General features: G+C 41.3%; 1 protein-coding gene across 1 annotated transcript; it reads right to left on the bottom strand.

Moving 5' to 3' along the window:
* Window positions 1-16,270: 16,270 nt before the first annotated feature.
* LOC130881198 (40S ribosomal protein S7-like) lies at window positions 16,271-16,884 on the bottom strand. Its single transcript, XM_057780578.1, has one exon. It carries the CDS (start codon window positions 16,882-16,884, stop codon window positions 16,300-16,302), a length of 585 nt encoding a protein of 194 aa, XP_057636561.1. The 3' UTR covers window positions 16,271-16,299.
* Between the last annotated feature and the right edge of the window lie 4,390 nt (window positions 16,885-21,274).

Here is a 21,274-nt window from a genome sequence, read left to right on the forward strand (position 1 = left end):
AAGTAAAGTTATTTAAAAAATTAAGGTAAACTAAGTTTAAGGGATAAATCTTAATAAATTAAGCTAAGTTAAACATAAAAAATTTTCACAAAATTTTAAGAAAAACAAAACTTTAAAAGTATTGAAAATATATTTCTTAGGAAAATATCAGTGATGTATTAGTGAATGTTAAGAATCTGGAAATATATACATCAATGCTTCTACAAAAGAAAATGGTTCCTTTAAAGTATATTAATATTCAGTCAAAATAAAAGAATTTTTTATTAAAAAAGAAAACAATCATTTTTCACTTTACATACCAATCCCAGTTCCCACTCCCTTCCCTCCTCCCATTCATTCCACCATTTTTATTTTAATAAACTTTTGCCTTGTCTTTGCAAGTATAAAATGAAAACAACTGAAATCTGTTTACAGTTTTTAAGGATATTTGTGTATTATATAAATGCACTGAAACTGTACTTCTGCCAGCCATTATAAGTGGTCTTACTAACAACGTCCAATTAGCAAACATTTAGAGCCTTACTTACAAAAGTGTTTTAAATCTTCATAGACTAGATAGACTTCAAATTACTCCCCCTAATACTTTAACATTCTTAATTCAACCAGCATCAAGTTATAATACAATTGTTACAACATATGTATATTTTGATTGTGTTAGCTATACTTTGAAAATATATATGATTCAATATTAACACAATTATGTAAATAGTGGGACTAATATTTGAAAGTGTATGTATGGTAAAAGGAACTTTTTAAAAACCCTTCTATTTGGTTGTAAATCTAAGAATGCAGTTGCTCTTATTTCTGTATATGTCACATCCATCTCTCAGCACATATCTTCACGTTTGTTAATACAGCCATTAAGAGTTTGATTCTATGTACCACCAAAAATTGTGTTCCTATGATCATAGCAAAGATAAAAAAGAAACAGTTTTCATGGTCATCAAAAAATAAATAAATAAATCAAAAAAAAAAAAAACCCACAGCACAAAGAGGTTGGTAGGTTCTAAACCAACAGGTTGGAAGAAGGGAGCCAGTGCGATTACGCAGAAAATCTCATCCAATACAAAGGGTATAGCTCCAGGAAGGGTTTCCTCCTCTCAGCAAACATCAGCTCCGTCGTTGAGCCTTAAATTGCCAGAACTCCAGTGTCCTGCCCACTCACAGATTTTTGTTCCTGAGGAAGGTGACTGTCTCCTCTTTATGCCTGGGTCCTCTGTCGCAGCAGAGTCAACCCAGTAAAAGGCACTTCCCTACCTTTCCAAAAGTGACTTTTTCCCTGTTAGTATCTGTTGGCAATACGCCCATTGCCTGGTAAACAAGCCCTTACAATTCCCAAAGAATAATTCAAATCTAAAGGCAGTATCTTGTTCCCCGCAAGTGTGTACTGTAGGTTTCTGAGAGGAGAAAGCCCCAGAGTTTCCAACTTGCAGGCTTTTTATGGAGTTTGGTAGCACTTGGCAGCTCCTTGTAAAATTCTCACTTGAAGGATTAGATGTTTAAAATCCCACCTGGGCTGCTTTTACTGTTGTGAATTTGGTAGGTTTGAGGTCTTCAGTCTGTCAGGTTATTAAGGTCTGAACGTGGGCTGTGGTAATAGAAAAGGAATGATTCCAAAACCATTACAGCCATGAGAAAGGGGACACTTCATGTCTGCCTTGGCTTCCATGGTTTGCCTGATGGCCCAAAAAAAGTCCACCAAAAAGCTTCTTCCTCACTCCAATTTTTTCTCCTTAAAAATCCTTTGCCATGAGAGCTTTTCACTCCCCCATGAAGATTCAAAGTGATTCTATAAATCTGTGCTCAAATTGTGCCTTCTCCAAAGACACTCCCTCTTGCACACGACATTGGCCCTGATTTTGTAACTATGTTTATGACTGATTTATGGAACGTCTACTTGGCAGGCCCTGCTGTTACTGTTAGCTAGTTACTATGGATCTTTCAACATGCCACTCTGGCATGCTGCATTAAAAATAACTTCCCAAGGCTCTACAGAACGCACCGAGCAATGAGCGCACTTCAGAGTCTGCGGTCTGCCCTGAGGCCTGTTGTTCACATATGCTACTCAAAGAAGAAGAAAAAAGTCAAATTCCTTAGAAAACATTCAGATGCCATGTATGTTTTCAAAGCTTTCTCAAAGCAGAAGTTTCCAGAGAGCAAGGATATTTTTAAAAAGGAAGTGTAGAGGAATAGAATGACAAATTGCAAATTACAAGTGTCTGTTAGGGCACAGACCCGCAGTCACTGTGACTGCTAGCACTCACCTAGCCCTGGGAACTTAGGAAGACAACAGCCATCTCAGGGACTCATTCTGAGAAAGAAAAGAAAGAAGCTGAGGTTCTTGGTCCAGTATAAACACGTAGAAGTGCTCAACAAATAGATTGTTATTACAGGCAGGTCACTACATCTGGCTAGCTGATTTCCTTTGAAGGAGTGCTTGCTTAATAAATACATGTTGTCTGAGAGAGAAATGTTCCATCACACATGAACCCGGCCAGTACTTTTCTCTAGATTATCTGTTTATAGTTAATGCATCTTTGTTATTCTATGCAGTGTTATTCTATGCACACGGTAAATGAGTGAATGTTTATTGAATTAAATGGGAAGAGAAAGACTATAATAAAAGTCAAAAGTTAACATGTAAATTGGCAGAAACAAACAAAACCACAGGCTTCAAGTGCAAATAATAATTCAAAGCTAAGAAAACACTGATATTTCCTGAAATGAAATATATCAAGCTATAAATGAATGTAGCAGTCGGAATTTTGGGCCTGCTTCAATGATCTAGTTCTCGTTGTATGCTACAGAAGGAGAGGGGCTTTTATCTCTGCCCCCCTCTGGCCTCAGCCCATGAGCCAGCCTTGGCCACTGCTCAGACTTGTTCTCCCAAAGGCAGATGCCGTGGTCACCACAAGCAATGTATTTTCCTTATGCCACTTAGACATCACTGGGCCTGGCTGCTGCACAAACACAAAATGTACCAAGACACTAACAGGACAGTGCAGACTCTGCCACGGATTCCACATTCATGCTTGCACCAGTGTGGAGAGAACTCATGTAGTCATGGGTTGAGGAATAACTTGCTAATTCCTCTTCCTAATGGGAAAACCAAGAGCTATCCTGAATCCTTAGTAAAGAAAATACAAAGGGGTGATGGAGGAAGGTCATTGGTTAATTAATAAAGAAACTGCTTGGCCCTCATAGGTTAGAACATAGGTGGGTGGAGTAAACAGAACAGAATGTTGGGAGGAAGAAGTGAGCTCAGATGCAGGGCAGCTCCTCTCAGAGCCAGACGCAATGAAGCAAGCCACCAGGTCAGACATGCTGAATCTTACCTGGTAAGACTGGTGCTACACAGATTATTAGAGATGGGTTGATCGGGATATGAGAATTAGCCAGTAAGGGCTAGAGCTAATGGGTCAAGCAGTGTTTATATGAATACAGTTTGTGTGTTGTTATTTCGGGGCATAAGCTAGCCAGGCTACCAGGAGCTGGGTGGGAGGAACGCAGCCCGCAGCTCCCACGACAGAATGGCCCCCAACGTGTGGACAACTATATCCACAGAAAGCCTGAGAAAGCTTGGGAAAGAATAGAGTAAAGCATGTTTTCTTGGTAGCAGCAATTTCTTGGGTCTGCTCTGCTTGCTAGAGGCAAGCAAGTGCTCTCATCTAAGACAGGCTTCCTGACTCAGCTTTAGCTGCAAAATCCTGCAGCTCATTAAGAGGTCCTGCCACGATACACTTAAATGGTATTGATAAAAGCTGGCTGCATGCTTGTTTGTTTTCAGCCGTAGCAGGAAAAAAGTTGTGCTGTTTTTTTTTTTTTAAAAAAAAAAATGCTGGCTTTCTGGTCTGTCCTGCCAGGGCAAACTCTGACTCTTTCAGGCAGTCAGTCCGAGTGAGTGTGATCTGTTAGCAGAATGTTGCAACTTGCTTGCTGGCAGGGACCTTGAAACACCACAGTATCTCCTCCATGAGGCTGGAAAGCTAAGGAATGGGCTGGATCTAGCTGGCAAAGCCATGGCTTTAATCCTACCCATATTGCTCAGTAATTTAAAGACTTATGTGGTCAGAAAAAGAGAAATATACAGTAAAAAGAAATTCAAAGACAAAGAAACCTTTAAAGGATTTACAGTGTGTTAGAAATATATGCAGGCTAAAAGTTAAAGTTCTTAAAGTAAAAAACAAAAAAAAAGGAAGAAAGAGAGTAGTTGGGTGTGGTAGTATACACCTTTAATTCCAACACTTGGGAGGCAGAGGTAGATTGACCTCGGAGTTGAACTCTGTGACTTCAAGGTGTGGTAGCACATGCCTTTAATCCCAATGCCTGGGAGGCAGAGACAGAAAGATATCTGAGAGTTCAAGGACAGCCTGGTCTACAGAGTTATTCCAAGACAAAGACATACAGAGAACCTGTCTCAAAAAAAGTAAAAGTAAAAATAAACGAAATAGAGTTAAAATAAAGCTGTACAAAGATGGAAAATACACAGAAAATCTTGGTATTGTACGCTATTATGCTCTCTTTGAATTGTTTGAATGCTGAGGAAGAAACATCAGCTGCTAAAAGATACTTGTTTATAAATGCTGCTGAACTAATCCAACATAGATATTTGGAAAATACCTTGACTTCAGAATTTGGATCTAAGGATATGATACTTTGGAAAAGAGTTTCTTCTTTTGTTTTCACAGAGGATGAAACCCTGTGGATTGTTTCTATCCCAATATGGTATAATGGACCACGCCCTCTTGAAAGATTGCTGTGAACACCTTCAGAAAATTACTTCACTCAACTGCCAACTGAGATGAACCTAGCACACAGGTTATCCCATAAAAGACCTGAATAACAGAACAGGAAGCAGTTTGGAGAGAAAAAACTGCACCCATGTTCCCAAATATTGTTTATAAATGTTCTTTTACATTTAAAGGAGGAGATGATATAGGTATTAATAATTTGCATTGCTATAGATTTTAAGGTCAATTTTGTTATATGTATATGTATTTCTGCTCTTGATTAAGGTATTGTGATTGTGTAGTTTATGTAAAAACATAATATATATATAGGTTGTTAATGGATAATCATAATAGTCAAGTTTGTAGTCATGTTAGTTAAGATTTTCTAGATGTACATAGATGTATTTTAGATAGGCATTCTCCATATCTTTCAAAGATTATAAAATATGGCATTTTAAGTGTTTTAATAATTTAGGTTTTTCATGACAATGAGACATGTCTGCTCCTGGCAGCACCAATCTACTTCAAGAGGAAGATGGGTCTCGAAGAGGCTCCTTATGGAGTTTGTTAGTCATTTGGGCAAGAAACTGCTCTTGCCTGGACTGTTGCATAAACTGGACACAAAGAACCCGCAGAGAGAGGACTGCTGAACTTTCCTAAAGGTGAGATGATCTTTCGGGGATCCTGATTCATGAAGGAGTCTGCGAGACATTCTGCAGGACACAGCAGATAGTGACTGAACTGCCTTTGAAATTTCCTGCTTCATGGAAATGTCTCTGGATACTATGGACCTGTAGGCCGAAGATTGGTGCCCCAACAGTACAGAGAAACTTTGGGTGACTGTCCAGGCAGCGAGATGTCTCTGTGATTTCTAGAGTTTTGTAAGTTGCTTACTTCTCGTTTACTTAGGTAATATTATATCCTTCTGGAGTCTTTGATGGAGTTGAAGAATAGATAGATAGTTATAGCTGTTTTCCTTTGTTATGATAAAAGATAAAATAGATGTAAATATTGTAACTGTAATTCTTGCTTGATAACTGTTTTGTTATATGTAATTTTGCTATGTTAATGTGAATGCCTTTCCTTTTTGTTTAAACAGAAAAAGGGGAGATGATGGAGGAAGGTCATTGGTTAATTAATAAAGAAACTGCTTGGCCCTCATAGGTTAGAACATAGGTGGGTGGAGTAAACAGAACAGAATGCTGGGAGGAAGAGGAAGTGAGCTCAGATGCAGGGCAGCTCCTCTCAGAGCCAGACGCAATGAAGCAAGCCGCCAGGTCAGACATGCTGAATCTTACCTGGTAAGACTGGTGCTACACAGATTATTAGAGATGGGTTGATCGGGATATGAGAATTAGCCAGTAAGGGCTAGAGCTAATAGGTCAAGCAGTGTTTATATGAATACAGTTTGTGTGTTGTTATTTCGGGGCATAAGCTAGCCAGGTGGCCAAGAGCTGAGTGGTAGGAACGCAGCCCGCAGCTCCCACTACAGAGGGGTGTGACTGTGGGCTGCCACCTGACCCCTATGGCCCTAGTGAAAACAAATGTGTATGTGTTTGTGAGTGGGTGTGTGTCTGTGTGTATGCCTGTGACTCTGTCTCCTTTTCTGACAGAATGTCAATGCCTTTGATCCAAGGCTACTAGGATTAGAGCTGGTTATATTACTCACTGCAATGCAAAACAGCACCTACTTTGGGGAAACTATGGGACACATCAATAAGAAGGTGCTAGGAAAAGGCTGATAGTGGACTTGGGCCTTGGCTGTTTGATTTGGGGACACTTTTACGTAGATTATGTAACATTAGAACGACAAATCTGTGACCAGACTTCTTAAGAAACCCAGGACATATGAAGATCAGACTAGACCATGGATAAATCTCTAATGCCAGGAAGCAGTCGTCCAGTACAGTGGTGGCAATTCATACTTTGCTCATACATAGTTACAGGGTCTTCATCCAAAAGAGAGCAAGCTTGTCAAAGGGGGATGTTCTGTTCGTATCCAACAGTAGGGAACCAAATCCCAGCTGGGAGCACCAGGCCACCTGGCAGCAAGGATGCCATGCTGATTCTGTGTGACATGAAGGAGGTGCCAGGCTCTGTTTTTCTTCCCAAGTATCCCCTAAAGTGATGGAGAAATACTGAGCCAAAGGGAAACAGTTCTTTTCTGAGAAAGATTCCAGGGGCAGCAGTTCTCAGGATTCTCAACCTGTGGGGGTCACGACCCCCATGGGGTCACACATCAGATATTCTACAAATCAGATATTTACATTACAATTCAAACAGTAGCAAAATTACAGTTATGAAGTAGAAACAAAATAACTTTTTAGTTGGGGGTCACAGCAGGAGGAACTGCATTAAAGAGTTGCAACTTTAGGACAGTTGAGAAACACTGTGTCAGGCATCACAGGGATGCCTAAATAATTAGTTGAAGTCGATCCAGAGGGCACCAGCATTGGTTCAGTCTTGTCGGTTTGCTTACTATTGAAAGCGTGGGGCTGGAATCTAAGCAGTCCCAGGGAAAGGCGTCATTTCATCAGTGGCACAGACACCGACAGGCTGCGCGCGAACTGGAACTCCCACCCCGTGCTCATGCAAGCAATACTAATTAAACTCAGTGAGAAACAGAGAAAAGGGAGGAGAAAAGGAAGGGAAACATAAAACAGGAGGCTCACAGAGGATAATGGGGGGATGAATGATCAAAACTCACTATATACAAGGATGACATTGTCAAAGAATTATAAATTCTTAACAGATCATAAAAGCATTTGGCGGCAAATTCTGAAATGTAAAACCTCTGGCATTAATAATGACCCAATTCAAGTAGGATGATATTTTTTAGTAACAATTAATAGAAAGGCCTCAATCTGGATTTGAAAGACTCACATTTTTGTATACAAGTAGAGGGTGGGAAAACCCTGTTTGGGAAGCAACAGAAGGGGTAGACCACTAGCTTAGTTGATGGTTTTATTACAGTTAGTAGTGGCCGTGGAAAAGGTAATATAATTTTTTAGTTTAATAATGGAAATATGGAATTTTGTAAGGAAATAAACAATCCTAATTTTTGCAATAGTCTAACAATATATAAAACACTGCAAAAACATTGAAAAACAAAAAAGCACCACATTCAGATCTAGATAACTAACAAGCACATTTCTAAACAACGTTTATTGACATAGAAATGTGTGCATTGCAGGGGTATAGGCTGACAATCTGATGTATGTACGTGATGTGCAGTGATGAAGCAAGGTCGTTCTTAGTTCTGGGAAACGCAGAACTCCTCTCTTTGGATCTCCATGAACTATACGACAAAGCCCTGTTATGAGTCGCAGCCACTACCGACCTGCAGAACATCACAACTTGTTCCCCTGTGAACTGCCCTTCAATATCAGCCTTTCTACTTGTCTGATTGTTCCAACCTCACGTGACCACTGTTTTAACTCTGTGTCTATGAAGGTGAGGTTTTTGCAAGAATATGGTGTTTATCTTCTTGTGCCTAGCTTATTTTACGTGGTTTCTGAACCCAATGTGGAATGACCATCATTGAAGGACACAGATGCCTTGACCAGACAAAGTGGCAGAGAGTGAAGCGGCTTGTGCCAAAGCACAAACAAAATGGCAGGAGGGTGACCCATGAAGAGGTGAACATACAAAATGTAAAACCTGCCATCAAGTACTTTAGCATCAGTATATAGAAGAATAATTTTTAACCAATTTTTTATGTATTCAAAAGACCGATGGTAAAAATAGCACATACTGCTTTTATTTACTTATTTATTACAGACAGAGATTCATTAGAGGTCCATTCCAGGCAGGTCTCTCAATTGCTCACATTTAGTTTCCTCCTGCCTCTATCTCCCAAGTCCTTGGATTACAGGCGTCCACCACCTCACCCGGTATATGTGGTACTGGCTGGATGTCGTGCATGCTAGGCAAGCATTCTCCCAAATGAGCTACATCCCTAACCTCACACACATGAGAGAGAGTCACAATTACACAGTCACACTCAATTTCCGGTCGAGAAAGCAAATATTCCATGACTGGAATTCTTCAGGAGAAGGCGAGAGGCCACAGCTAAGAACACTGTCGGAGAGATTCAGATAATGAGACCGGGCAGTGAACTCCTTCATTGCAGTCTGCAGGCAGTAAAGATCTGTTGTGATATTCTCTTGATAGCTTCCCAGACTCTGAATCTACTTGGTGTTTCCAGTTGAGTCTTTTTTCTAGATTCCATAGAACAAGATTTGTGAACTTTAAGTTTGTTCTCAAACAATTCAATTGTTTTAGACTTGACACATTGACTTAACTCGGTATCAACTGCCTACTGTTGCCTATCTCTATCTTACATTGTTTTCTGGGACATATATATTAAATAGGCAACACTATAAATCCTACTTGTTTCAATAACTGGACTGGTCAATACCAACCTCTAATTCTGTGTCATGACTGCATGTGCGTTTCCAACACACTTCTAGTTTCACAGTTACAAGTGTGTGGGGGAGAGAATTGGTGGTATATGTCTCTAATATATGCACATATGTGTGTGGATGCGTGCCCCCATGTACATGCATGTGGATGTACATGCCAAAGTAGGATATTAGATATATTTCTTTATCATCTCCACCTCATTCATTCCAGACAGGCTGTGTCACTGAACCAAGTACCAGGGACCCTCCTGTCTCTAACTCCATGCCCCACGGCAGTAAGGTTAGTGACTATGCCCAACTTTTTTGGTTTTTCGAGACAGGCTTTCTCTGTAGCTTTGGAGTCACAGAGATCCGCCTGCCTCTGCCTCCCAAGTGCTGGGATTAAAGGCGTGTGCTGGACGTCTTTCTTATACAGCATGTGCTCTTGCTGAGCCCTCTCCCAGACCCCAGCTTCTGCACTTTTCCTCTGATCTCAATGCTCCTGAAATTCTTCATCCTCTCCTGCCTTGACAGTGGGAGGTTGCCTGATAAGCCATTCTTTCTGACAATACATGATTAGCTCCCAATTCTAAGCATATTAACTTCCATTCTTCTGTTGCCTTCATGTGAATCTGGAAGACCACTGAGATTTTCAGACTTCAAGTAAACATGTATAACATTATTTAATACAAAGCTTTCTTTTTCCTCTGACTTCCCTGAAAAGCAGTCCCTGGGACATGGATTAAGTGTTGATGTTTTATTTGGAAGCACAGTCCAAAGCAAGAAGGAAGGACAAAGCCGGGCGATGGTGGCGCACGCCTTTAATCCCAGCACTCGGGAGGCAGAGGCAGGCGGATCTCTGTGAGTTCGAGACCAGCCTGGTCTACAGAGCTAGTTCCAGGACAGGCTCCAAAGCCACAGAGAAACCCTGTCTCGAAAAACCAAAAAAAAAAAAAAAAAAAAAAAAAAAAAAGTAAAGAAGGAAGGACAAAGAAAATAAAACAGTAAAAACAAGATGTTTTCAGACAGGTAATGGTGGCACACACCTTTAATCCCTGCGCTCCAGAAGCAGAAGCAGGCTGATTTCTGAGTTTGAGGCTAGCCTGGTCTACAGAGTGAGTTCCGGGACAGCCAGGGCTACAAAAGAAACCCTGCCTCAGGAATAAGAAAAACAAAAAACAAACAAACAAACAAAACACACACAAAAAAAAAAATAAAAAGGATGCTTCCTAAGGTGAGAGATTCCACAAAAACCATGGTTGACAGAGCCCTGCAGAACTACAGCAGACATCATGAGCATCAGGAAGAAAGTGCCTCAAGGGAAGGCAGGAAAGGGAAGGTATGTGCTCAGTGCTATCCTGATTCCACCTTTCCATTAGTCAAGGCTTGGCTGCGTTTTGCTCCCCCGCCCTTCTAGGTAGCTGCACTCAGTCCCTTTGGCACCCACTTAGAAAGCTGAATTCCACCTAACACTGCACAGTGTTTACTCAGTCCCAGTAGAGGCAGAAGAAGCCACACACCCACACCTTCCTGGTCTCTAAGGCAGCACCAAGTCCTGGAACGCTCAGCCTTTGTAGCTGAGAGATGGTTCAGGAGAACTTAGTACACCGCATTTAAGCTGCCTCTGACACAATGCTTCTCTTCCCACCCCTCCTCCTTTCCTTCTCCCCCTCTTCCTTTAGCTGATTTGGGATCTCATCATGTACCTGGGCTGATTTTAAACCCCTAGCCTCAACTTAGCTTTCCAACTCAGCCTCCAGAGTTGCTGGCACCACCCATGCTCCTCCATGCTGGTTGCTCTGGCCTAAATCACTATGTCTTTCTCCCTTCCCTCATGGCACACAAGTCTGGGGTCCGCTTGTGTGTGAATGTGCTCTCTCTCTCTCTCTCTCTCTCTCCCTCCCACGGGAATATGACCCTTGCCTCCTTGCAATCTGTTGGGTCTGTATGACTGGCTCAACCAACAGTCAGAGTTCTGTATGTGCCCTTAGCATTTAAGAGATGGAGTGAGCTGTCACGGGTTTCAGCTGCAGCAACCCTAGAAGTAAGGCTCAAGATGAAGGTGGGATAAGTTCCTGAGACATTTCCTCAGACTGGCTTCCCAGCTGACAGACTGCAGAGAAGAGGCCAGGCATCAAGGGAAGGCTGGGGAAAGTGCTCAGAAAAGAGGAAAAGCAAGGGCCGCAACAGTAAGAAACGGGTCCAGAGTAAGTCCTAGAAACTGTATTCTGGTGCCTATGCAGTTTTGGCCTGTAAATCACTACCTCTTATTGCTGCAAAAGATTCTTCATTGTGGCTGTGGGCTATTGGCAGGGCACCATTGGCAGGACACAAGCAGATAGCTGTGTGTCAACGGAACCGGTTGCCAGCCATCCTTGAGGCTTCATATGCAGGAACCACTTTGCTTCCTACTGAAGCTCCCTTCTCTGGAAGGTTAGAGGTGCTCCTTCCCACTCCTGTGTTGGAAGAAACACACAATTCAGTTATCGCCTTCCTCAGTCCCTCAGGTTACACGTCCTGGGTAACTGATTTTTATCTTTGCGAAGAGTTTGAGATTAAACTGGAAAAAAGAGGCTATCATTTCGTCTTTTAGGGGCTTCCTTTCCTCTACAGTATATTGTTAGATAGATAGATAGATAGATAGATAGATAGATAGATAGATAGATAGTAGATAGATAGATAGATAGATAGATAGATAGATAGATAGATATCTCAAGAAACAAAGAAATGAAGAACTTCTAGGTATGAAATTAACAGGTTTAAGCAGTTGCTGAAGGTAATTTTTCTCTTCTTGTTCAAATGTCCTTTGACACAGAAACAAAATATTCATAGGGATGGACCCCTAATCTTATCAGATTGGCACATCTATATTTTACATTATCAAACTTGGGAACTCAGAATTTGAGGAAGATTTTCATGGCCATTTAGAAGGAGCTGAGACAAGATGAATTAAAGTAAATAATAAAAACCCACATGCAGGCTGTAGTGGGCACAAAGGGAAAAAACAGCTCTTAGGAAATGTCTTGTATCTGCTTCCACAGGATAACAGACCCCGGGAGATGGCTTCAGACAGGCAGAAAATCCAGCTCCCCTGTTGTGACATATGGTGTCACACTCAGGGTGGGTGCTAATGTGATGGCTGTTTTGGCCATAATCAGCAGAAGGACAGTCAAGAGCAGCATGCCCTGAGGAACAAGGAGAGAGGTATTCACATTCAACTCTTGCATTGAGTGTCTTAATTAAGGCACCCAGGGAGGATTGGCTTTTTTGCCATTGAAAAAAACATCATTGTAGGTTCTCTATGTCAGCCACTAGTCATTTGACATATACTGTCTCATACACGGTTTAAAGAACTTTTTGGGGATAGGCACTGTAGTTTTTCCAGGATCATACAGCAAATAAGTAGTAGATCTAGAAATAATTCAAGGATGCCTAATTTCAAGATGTGTCCTCTCCTTATTGGAATACAGTTTCTCCAAATAGATATCCTGTTATTAACAATACCGATATTTGAAAACAGCCTAGCATCCAGCAATGGAAAAACAAGTATTGAAATGAAGACACACCATGTAAACAATGAAATACCCCCAGTCTTTTAAAAGGAAGGGATCCATGCACGGACACAGATGAAACTGGATAACAATATATGGATTGAAATATACCAGACACAAAAGACAAACGACATCAAATTTCACTTATCTATGGAATCTTAAAAAGGACAATGTACAGGCATAGAGACTCGAATGTTGGTTATTACAGGCTGGAGAGAGAAGGGTAAACACAAGGAAAAGTACATCTGCCTTTCCTGTTTTCCTAGCCCCTTCCTCCTTCCAAAGGTGTTGTGCTGAGGAAACGGCCCATTTGCTTTAGAGGGTTTCCTTAGAAGTCCCCTCAGTCTATGTCCCCTTCCCATCTAATTTTCCCTGCGTTGGCGCCTTTCCTCCCCTCCAGCCCCTCCCTCGCTGCCAACTTTTCCCCAGCCAAGATTCTTCCCACTCTGCGTGTGTGTCTGCATGGGAACCCAAGCTCCCCAGGGTGGTGGGAAACTTGTCCTTCTTCATATTTGTCGAGGACCAGGTGCATTTAGGGAGCTAAATAAAAAGTAAATACTACACAGTCGGAATGGATGAAGTATAAAATACTTCAGATATTATCTCTGGGCTCTAATTATTTCAGATCTACAGATAGGAGAAACATAAACATATGACTGCCTTCAAAATAATCAAAGGACATTTTTGGCATCTCTATTTCAGGAATAGGCTGTCAAGGTGGATGGAGAGCAGAGATGTTTTCCATCCTCAGCGTCTGGAGAGCTGAGTCCTAGCTCCTGCCATGATCAAACCTGAAGGGCCGGCTCTGTCTGAACACCAGTGCAGTTTTGCCTTTCCCCAGCAACAACCACAGCCTCTCAGGGAAAATTCCTCCATAGTGGTAGATGGTTTCCACAATTCCTTATCTGGCCCACGTTGTTATATGGTGTCTGGCTGCGTACACTTCACTAAATTCTAGGCTTCTATAAAGTACCTGGGTGGGGGGAGGATCCACTGCCCAACAAAAATGAAAGAATTAGTGAGAAATTTGGAAATGTAGAGAAAATGGAATGCTTTTCTTTTTCTAACTTTTCTGGGGCATGATTTATAAGTGACATGCCGTACACATTAGGATATGCAATGTGGTGTTTACAGACACGTGCATTGTGTGATGACAGACACAGCAAAGGTAACTGACAGCTTGCTGCCTTGGTATCACCATTTTTGGGCAGGAGTGGTTGCAAAGAACACTTGAAATCATCTGATTTAGGAAATGCCGAGTGTTCAGTGTATTTTTTAGTACTTATTTTTATTTTAATGTGTATGGGTGTTTGCCTCAATGCCTGTCTGTGTAACATGTATACAGTACTCTCAGAGGCCAGAAGAGGAGTCAGGTCCCCTGAGACTGGAGTTACAGACAGTTGTGAACTGTTGTGTGGATGCTGGGAGTTGAACCCAGTCCTCTGAAAGAGCAGTCAGTGATCTTAACCTCCGTGTTATCTCTCTAGCCCCTAAAAGCATTTTTAACACCACTGACCCTCGTCCTGAAGCTAATCATCTTATACCTTCTAACATCCCTCTATTTTGTCCTTCTGTACCTTGAGAACTGTTCTATGCCCCGCCTTTCAAGTTTAACTTCCGTATATTCCATGTCAGATCACAGGGCACTTTATTTTCTGTACCTGTTACATCTCACAGAGCATATGGCCTACAAGTCTATTCATTCTGTTGCGAGTGTGACTTCCTCCTTCCTTCTTTCTTTTTCTTTCTTCCTCTTTCTTTTCCTTTTTTCATGTTTGTGTGTAGGTAGTGTGAATGAGTGTTTGCGTATGTGCATATATGTAGAAGCCACATTCAATGTATATCCCTACAAGGTGTCTTTCTGATTCTCCAACTTTTTTTGAGTCACAGTCTCTCGCTGAACCTGAAACTCACCAATTCAGCTTTGCTGTTTGGCCAGCAAGACCCCAGGAGCCTCCTGTCTTCAGTTCCACAGTGCTGGGATCACTGGCCTACACAGTTTACTGACTGAGCCATCTCCCTAACCCCAGATTTCTTCCTTTCTTAAGGCTGAATAATATTCTACTGTGTAAGTCTATCAACATCACGTTTTCTCTGCCTGCTAATAGTCTAACAGACAATCGGTTTCTACTTTTGTATTAGTTACTTTTTTACTGCTGTGATAAAACACCACAACCAAGGCAACTTCTAGGGTGAATTTGGGGACTTTGATGCCAGAAGGCTAAGAATACATCACCACCAAGGCAGTGAACACGGCAGCAGGCAGGCAGGCAGGCAGGCAGGAGCAGTCACTGAGAGCTGGCATCTTAATCTACAATAAGAAAACACAGGAGCTAACTTGAAATGAAGCAAGTCTTTTGAAAGCTCAGCATCTGCCCCCGGTGACATACTTTCTCTAGCAAGGCCTCCAAATTCTCCCTAAACAGTTACCAACTAGGAATCAAGCATTCAAATACCCAAGATTTATGAAGAACATCTCTTTGAAATCACCACAGCGTCCTTCTTGGCTATTGTGAGTCTTGGTGCAATGAACACAGCATAGCTGCCTACTCAATACATGGATCTAATTTCTTTTGTGTATATAGATAACTTTATTTCTTTTTAATATAGGCACTGTATCCAAATAGTAATTCTAAAAATGGTAACTTCATTTTTTTTCTTATTTCTGTGGGACTCTCCATAGTGATTTTCATTATGAGTGGAAATTTCCATTACCATCCACAGGGAATAAAGATTCCTTTAGTTTACATTCTTGCCAACTTGCTTTCTTTAGACTTTAGTTAACTATTCTGAGACATAAGGTAATTAATATTTTTGTCATAGTCTTAATGTACATTTCTATGAATATTAGCAATGCTTAAACTATTTTCAAACACCTGTTGAACACTGGCTGTCTTCTTTGTAGACAATTCCTGTTGACAATTTTTAATTGATTCTCTTTGTGACTGAGTTGCATAAGCTCAGCACGTGTTTTGCATGTAAAGCCCTCTGGAGGAATCATCTATAAATATTGCCTCCTGCCCTGAGATTGTCTCCTCATCTTCAGATGGTTCTCTGTGCTGAGCAAAAGCTGTTTTCGTTTTCACCCCCCACACACCTCTTTTTTCTTTTGCTGTCTGTGTTTTGGTATTGTATCCAGAACTTATTGCCAAGATCCGTGTCAAGGAGTTCTCTCGTGTTTTCTTCTTAGAGTTTTACGGCTTAAGATCTAATAATTGGGCCCTTTACCTATGTGAGTTATTGTGTAGATATAAGAGGGCTTCAGCTGTAGTGCCTCCCTCCCCCATCTCATTTTCTCAGCACCATGAAAGAATGTGTCCTTTCCGGTGGGTCCTTATTGTATTCTTTATTTGTGCCAGTGTCAAAGATTTGTTGAGTATGCATATAAGTTTGTCTCTGTGCTCCCACTGTATCCTGCAGGTCTAACTGCCTGCTTTTTTAAACCACTTCTGTGGTACTTTAATTGATATAGGTTTGCAATGTAGGTTGATATCAGAAAGTATGGCACTTTTATCTTTTGCTCAATGTTGCTTTAATTATTCTTGGTCTCTTGTAATTCTGCACAACTAGAATTTTTTTTTTCACTACGAATGACACTTTATTCAGTCATTTTCTTTACAACTGAAACTCTGGGAATTTAAAATTAACATCCTTGCCCGTGAGCTTCTTATACACACCAGAAAAAGTTTCCACCTTGTGCTCCACGTTGTTCTGCTGTGCTTTGTCTAAATGAACCTTTATGAGCCGGCTGCCGTCCAGTTTCACACGGATCCTCTTGCCCACAATCTCACTCTGGAAGACCAAGTCCTCAAGGATAGCGTCGTGCACTGCGGTGAGCGTGCGGCTTCTGGGGCGCTTCTGCTTATTTTCCGTTCGGCTTTTCCGAGTTGGCTTGGGCAGAATCCTCCTCTGAGCAATGAAGACTACGTGTTTCCCGCTGAACTTTTTCTCCAATTCACGAACCAGCCGGACTTGGATTTTTTGGAAGGATTTCAGCTGAGGAACTGGTACAAAAATTATGATGGCTTTCCGGCCACCACCAACTTCAATTTCCTTGGCCGCAGTGATGTTGAGCTCCCGCAGCTGCGCCTTGAGATCTGAGTTCATCTCCAGCTCGAGCAGCGCCTGAGAGATGCCGGACTCGAACTTGTCCGGCTTCTCGCCATTGGGCTTGACGATCTTGGCGCTCGAGCTGAACATGGCTGGCCCTTACGGAGTGCGGGCTTGGAAAGAGCAACTAGAATTTTTTTTTATTTCTGTTTTTAAAAAATGTGCATTGCATCAAATTCATGGATCACAGTTTAATAATAACACTTATTTGAATCTATGAAAACTGCATATTTATCAATTAGTGTTATTTTCTTCAAACTTTTCTTCACTATCTAATGTTTTCCATTTCCATTTCCATTTCTTTAACATGCTTAGTTAAACTTATTTTGAAGCATTTTCTTCTTTTGGATATTATTATAAACTGAGCTATTTTATTGTGTTGGGGGCGGGGGTGTGCAAACAAGCCAAGACACATGAGTGGAGCTGAGAGAGAAAATTCTGAATCAATTCTCTCTGTCCACCATGTTGAGTCTTTACTGTTGTTTCTGTGACTCTGTGTAACCTAGGATAGCTGCTCCATGACTTCCAGGCAATTCTATTTTTACATGAGTTTCAAGGACTGGAGTCAAATCATGCAGCAAGTGTTTTTATTCACTGAACCACCTCAAGAGGGATATTTTAAACATGTTCTTGGAATAGTGTCTAAGAATGCTTTTTGTATGCTGGTTTTTCTGTTTATAGGGAAGTATAGGTCATGGGAATGTGCATGTTAGTGCATGTATGCGTGTGTGTATGTATAAGTATGTGTATAAATGAAGGTGTGTGTGTGTGTGATCACAGACCAACCTCAGATGTACTTCTCAGGAGCTATCCATCATCTTTTGAGATCAGGGTCTTTCCTTAGGCTAGAACTCACCAAGCAGACAGAGCTGGCTGGCCATCAGTCCCCTAGGCTGATGTACACACCTCTCCAGCACTAGGGCTGCAAGTGCACATGATGCTCAGCTTTTGTTTATAGATTTTACTATTCTTTAAGTTTATTGAATTTGTTTTTCAGTTCTAACATGTATTGGTGAAGTCTTTAAGGTAGGTGTGTGTGTGTGTGTGTGTGTGCACGTGTGTATATCTATGTTAACTTTCCATTATCATGACAAAATGGTTGGAAACAAGACAGCTGAAAGGGATAACGATTTACTCTGCTCCCACATTGGGGCATCTGTAGTCAGTGGCCTGTGGAAAGACAGGCTATCACAGCAAGGAGAGAAGACAAGGAAAGCTACTCTGCTAGTGATATCAAAAGGCAGGAAGTAAGTGGGTGGCTGGAGGAATGGCCTAGGGAAGAGACACAGCACCGAAGGACACAGCTCCCTGCAGCTAGAGCTCTCCTGTGAATTCTTACAGTCTCCCAATAGTACATCAAGTTTCCAGTGATGAGGTCAGAGTCTCCGATATACAATCATTTTCCCAAAGCCCCTCATCTGAACACTGCTGCACAGGAATTGAACCTTCAGAGACATTCCAGATAAAAACCGTGAAAGCAAAACATTTGTTTAAAATCTGTTTAATTGCATGTCTGTGTGAGTGCATACCACAGGTGTGGACAAAAAGGCTTGGCTCTGGGATTAGAGGCATTTGTGAACTTCCTGATGTGAATACTAAGACTCAAACCAAAAAGTCCTCTGGAAGAGCAGTAAGCACTCTTAACCACTGAGCCAACACCTGAAGACAAAATGCTTGTTTCTTTTCTGGTTTACATACCTTTTATTTCTTTTTCTTATGCAGTTACTTTGGCTAGAACTTACAGCCAGTCTCATATTAAGTGTGGAAAACAAACAAGAAAACCTTAGAGCATTACCACCATTTTGTTGTTATAAGACTCTCACAGATTCTTCTGAGTGGGAAACAAGGCTCTTTTGACATCTGAGCCAACAGAGGTGCTGGAGGCCTACAGAAAACAAGAAAGCACAGCACTGTGGAATGTCGTCAACAGAAAGGCACACATGAAGAGAGGGCATAAGAGACGGCACAGGCTTCTGGGAGCAGTGGTTCTCAACCTTACTAATGCTCGACCCTTTAATACAGTTCTTCATGCTATGATATGAATCATAATGTAAATATCTGTGTTTCCTGATGGACTTAGGCAACTGCTAAGAAAGGGTCATTTAACCCTTAAGGGGTCATGATCCACAGGTTGAGACCTGCTGCCTCAGAGGGCATTTTCTTAGGTTGTGTAAGAACAAAAACTGTTCTTTTAGCTGGGCATGGTGATGTGATGTATGCCTTTAATACCAGCACTCAGGAGGCAGAGGCAGGTGGATGTCTGTGAGTTCAAGGTCAGCCTGGTCTACAAAGCAAGTCCCTTGACAGCCAGGGCTACACAGAAGAGCCCTGTCTCAAAAATTCAAAAAAAGGGGGGGGGACAAAAACTGTTCACTTTCAAAAGTGACACAGTAAAAGAGGAAGCAGTAGTATGTGGTATTTCACAGCGAAGCTGGGGTAAGGAGATGAAGTTTCAGAGAAGACATCAGAATGTTTCTAGCCCCAGCAAAACAGGCACCAATACAACATAATGCTAGGTTCTCAACATCTCTGTGGTTCTTGTCTTTTGTCATTCGCTACCCTCTCACAACTCCCCCAATCCCCCCACAATGCCCCTCACAACCCCCCCCACACACACACACAAACGCACTCATCCCCACAGCAGTAGAACTATAGTGGCTTCATTGTATTTGAGGTCTGGGAATATCGTTACCCTCATTTAACAGACTTGAAAACTAAGGCTCTGAAAGACTCACCAGACTACTCAGGATCACACCTCTTGAAAATAGCGCAAAGACTGGAGGCTTTCCAGTTTCAGATCCAGGACTCTTTACATTTAAAAAAAAAAGTGATAATTATATTACAATGTTTCCTTCTTGAACTCAAAACCTGAAAAGGATCTGGTACAATTCCTGTTTGACTTTTTGGACACTCATTGGTTGGGTGCTCATTCATATTCCACCCCCATAGGTTTTCTGTAGCTTATAATAGTAAGACTTACTATTAAGACTAAGACAGATCAAGATGAATTAAAAAATAATAATAAAAGAACAGGTTTATTTGAGTAGAGCAACTCCCAGGTGAGTTCTCCAATACCATGAGAAGTCAAACGCCCAAACTAAATCAGGAAGGTTATATAGCCTGTAGGTTAAGTGTGATGGCAATGCTGTGTCCACTAAAAGCAGGTTTGTATGGTCAAAAACTGAGCACTTTAGGCAGTGACTTGGGTGCTGGCAACTTCAGGGGAGGAGCTGGAACTGGGCTTTTTGGAGCTTTTGTTTTTTCTGGAGATTCTTGGAGAGGGCAGGGCTAGAGAGAGAGAGATGGGGCTTCTCAGACTGAACACACTCCACTTTATTATAGACATGCTCTCACCAATAGTACCTCATACATAATCTGTAAGACTACCCATTTCATCCCCACCTCTGTGCCTTTTCCTCCCTTTGAGGACTTCTTTTTTCCATCTGATTGTATGCAGTCTGACTGCTTCGACAATCTGAACTGACTGTTTTATTATAAAATAGTACTCTGTTATGATTTTCTTGAATTGTCCTCAAATCATTAACATACAATACAAGATACAAAGCAAACTCCCTGCAGACTGTTGTTTGTTTTGTGTCTCCTTGCCAATTTTGTCTTAATCTGTAGAGGATTTCCTGTGACCCTTGGGCTAGCATTCAGCGTTCATACATCAGGTCCTCAATGAAATCTTGATTACTGATGAAATACCAAAGAACCAGTATATAAAATACAAAGTATAAAGACTTGCAAGTTAAGATAAAATCAGTAGCCAAAATAATTCTATCCAATGAAACAGAAAATTTAAGGAACAAAACTGCCAGTGAAATGGATTAAAAAGACAGAACTAGGCGAAAAGCAGACTGAACCCATGACTCTGTCTGCTCTTCCTTCTCTTGAGGTTCTGGCACTCTACAAAAAGGAGAAATGACTTCTTACACTCCTTGAGAAATCCTTGGTACCGTCTGCAAATAGAGCTGTGCTTGGCCTTTTGTGGAAGGATGTGATGTATTCTGTTCATATTCAGCTTTCTACATGTAATGTGCATCTCATCAGAGCAGAAGACTGTAGTAATTGTGGTTGTGAAATAACAAGGGCCCATGATCTCCACTCTTGGAGAGTTACACTGTATGCAGATGGGAGAAAAGCTTGCTTAAATAAGCAACAGGTAAAAACAGCAAGTCCCTAAACTGCATCTCTGCAGAGTTGATGAATATTTCAAAGAGAGTAGAAGGAACTAGGTAAAAGATTTTGCAAACAGAGTTAGCAAAAAGAACTGGATTTAATTTTATGGGCAGAAAGGTGCAAGTGTTCCAATATGTGCAAGATGGTAGGAAGAAAGAATGCTGTGCCCAGTGCACTAATGAGGATGTATCATTACGATGGGCAGTGGAATATTCCTAGGCAGATATAGGACACAGAGCGTCATTATTGCCTCAAGCCAAATAATGAGTTATTGGTTGATCAAAAAAGATAATATTTT

The sequence above is a fragment of the Chionomys nivalis genome, chromosome 1 (assembly GCF_950005125.1).
Source record: "Chionomys nivalis chromosome 1, mChiNiv1.1, whole genome shotgun sequence".
NCBI classification, from domain to species: Eukaryota; Metazoa; Chordata; class Mammalia; order Rodentia; family Cricetidae; genus Chionomys; species Chionomys nivalis.

Coding starts and splice junctions, on each gene's coding strand:
- LOC130881198 (XM_057780578.1), bottom strand. CDS start 16,884: ATGTTCAGCTCGAGCGCCAAGATCGTCAAGCCCAATGGCGAGAAGCCG.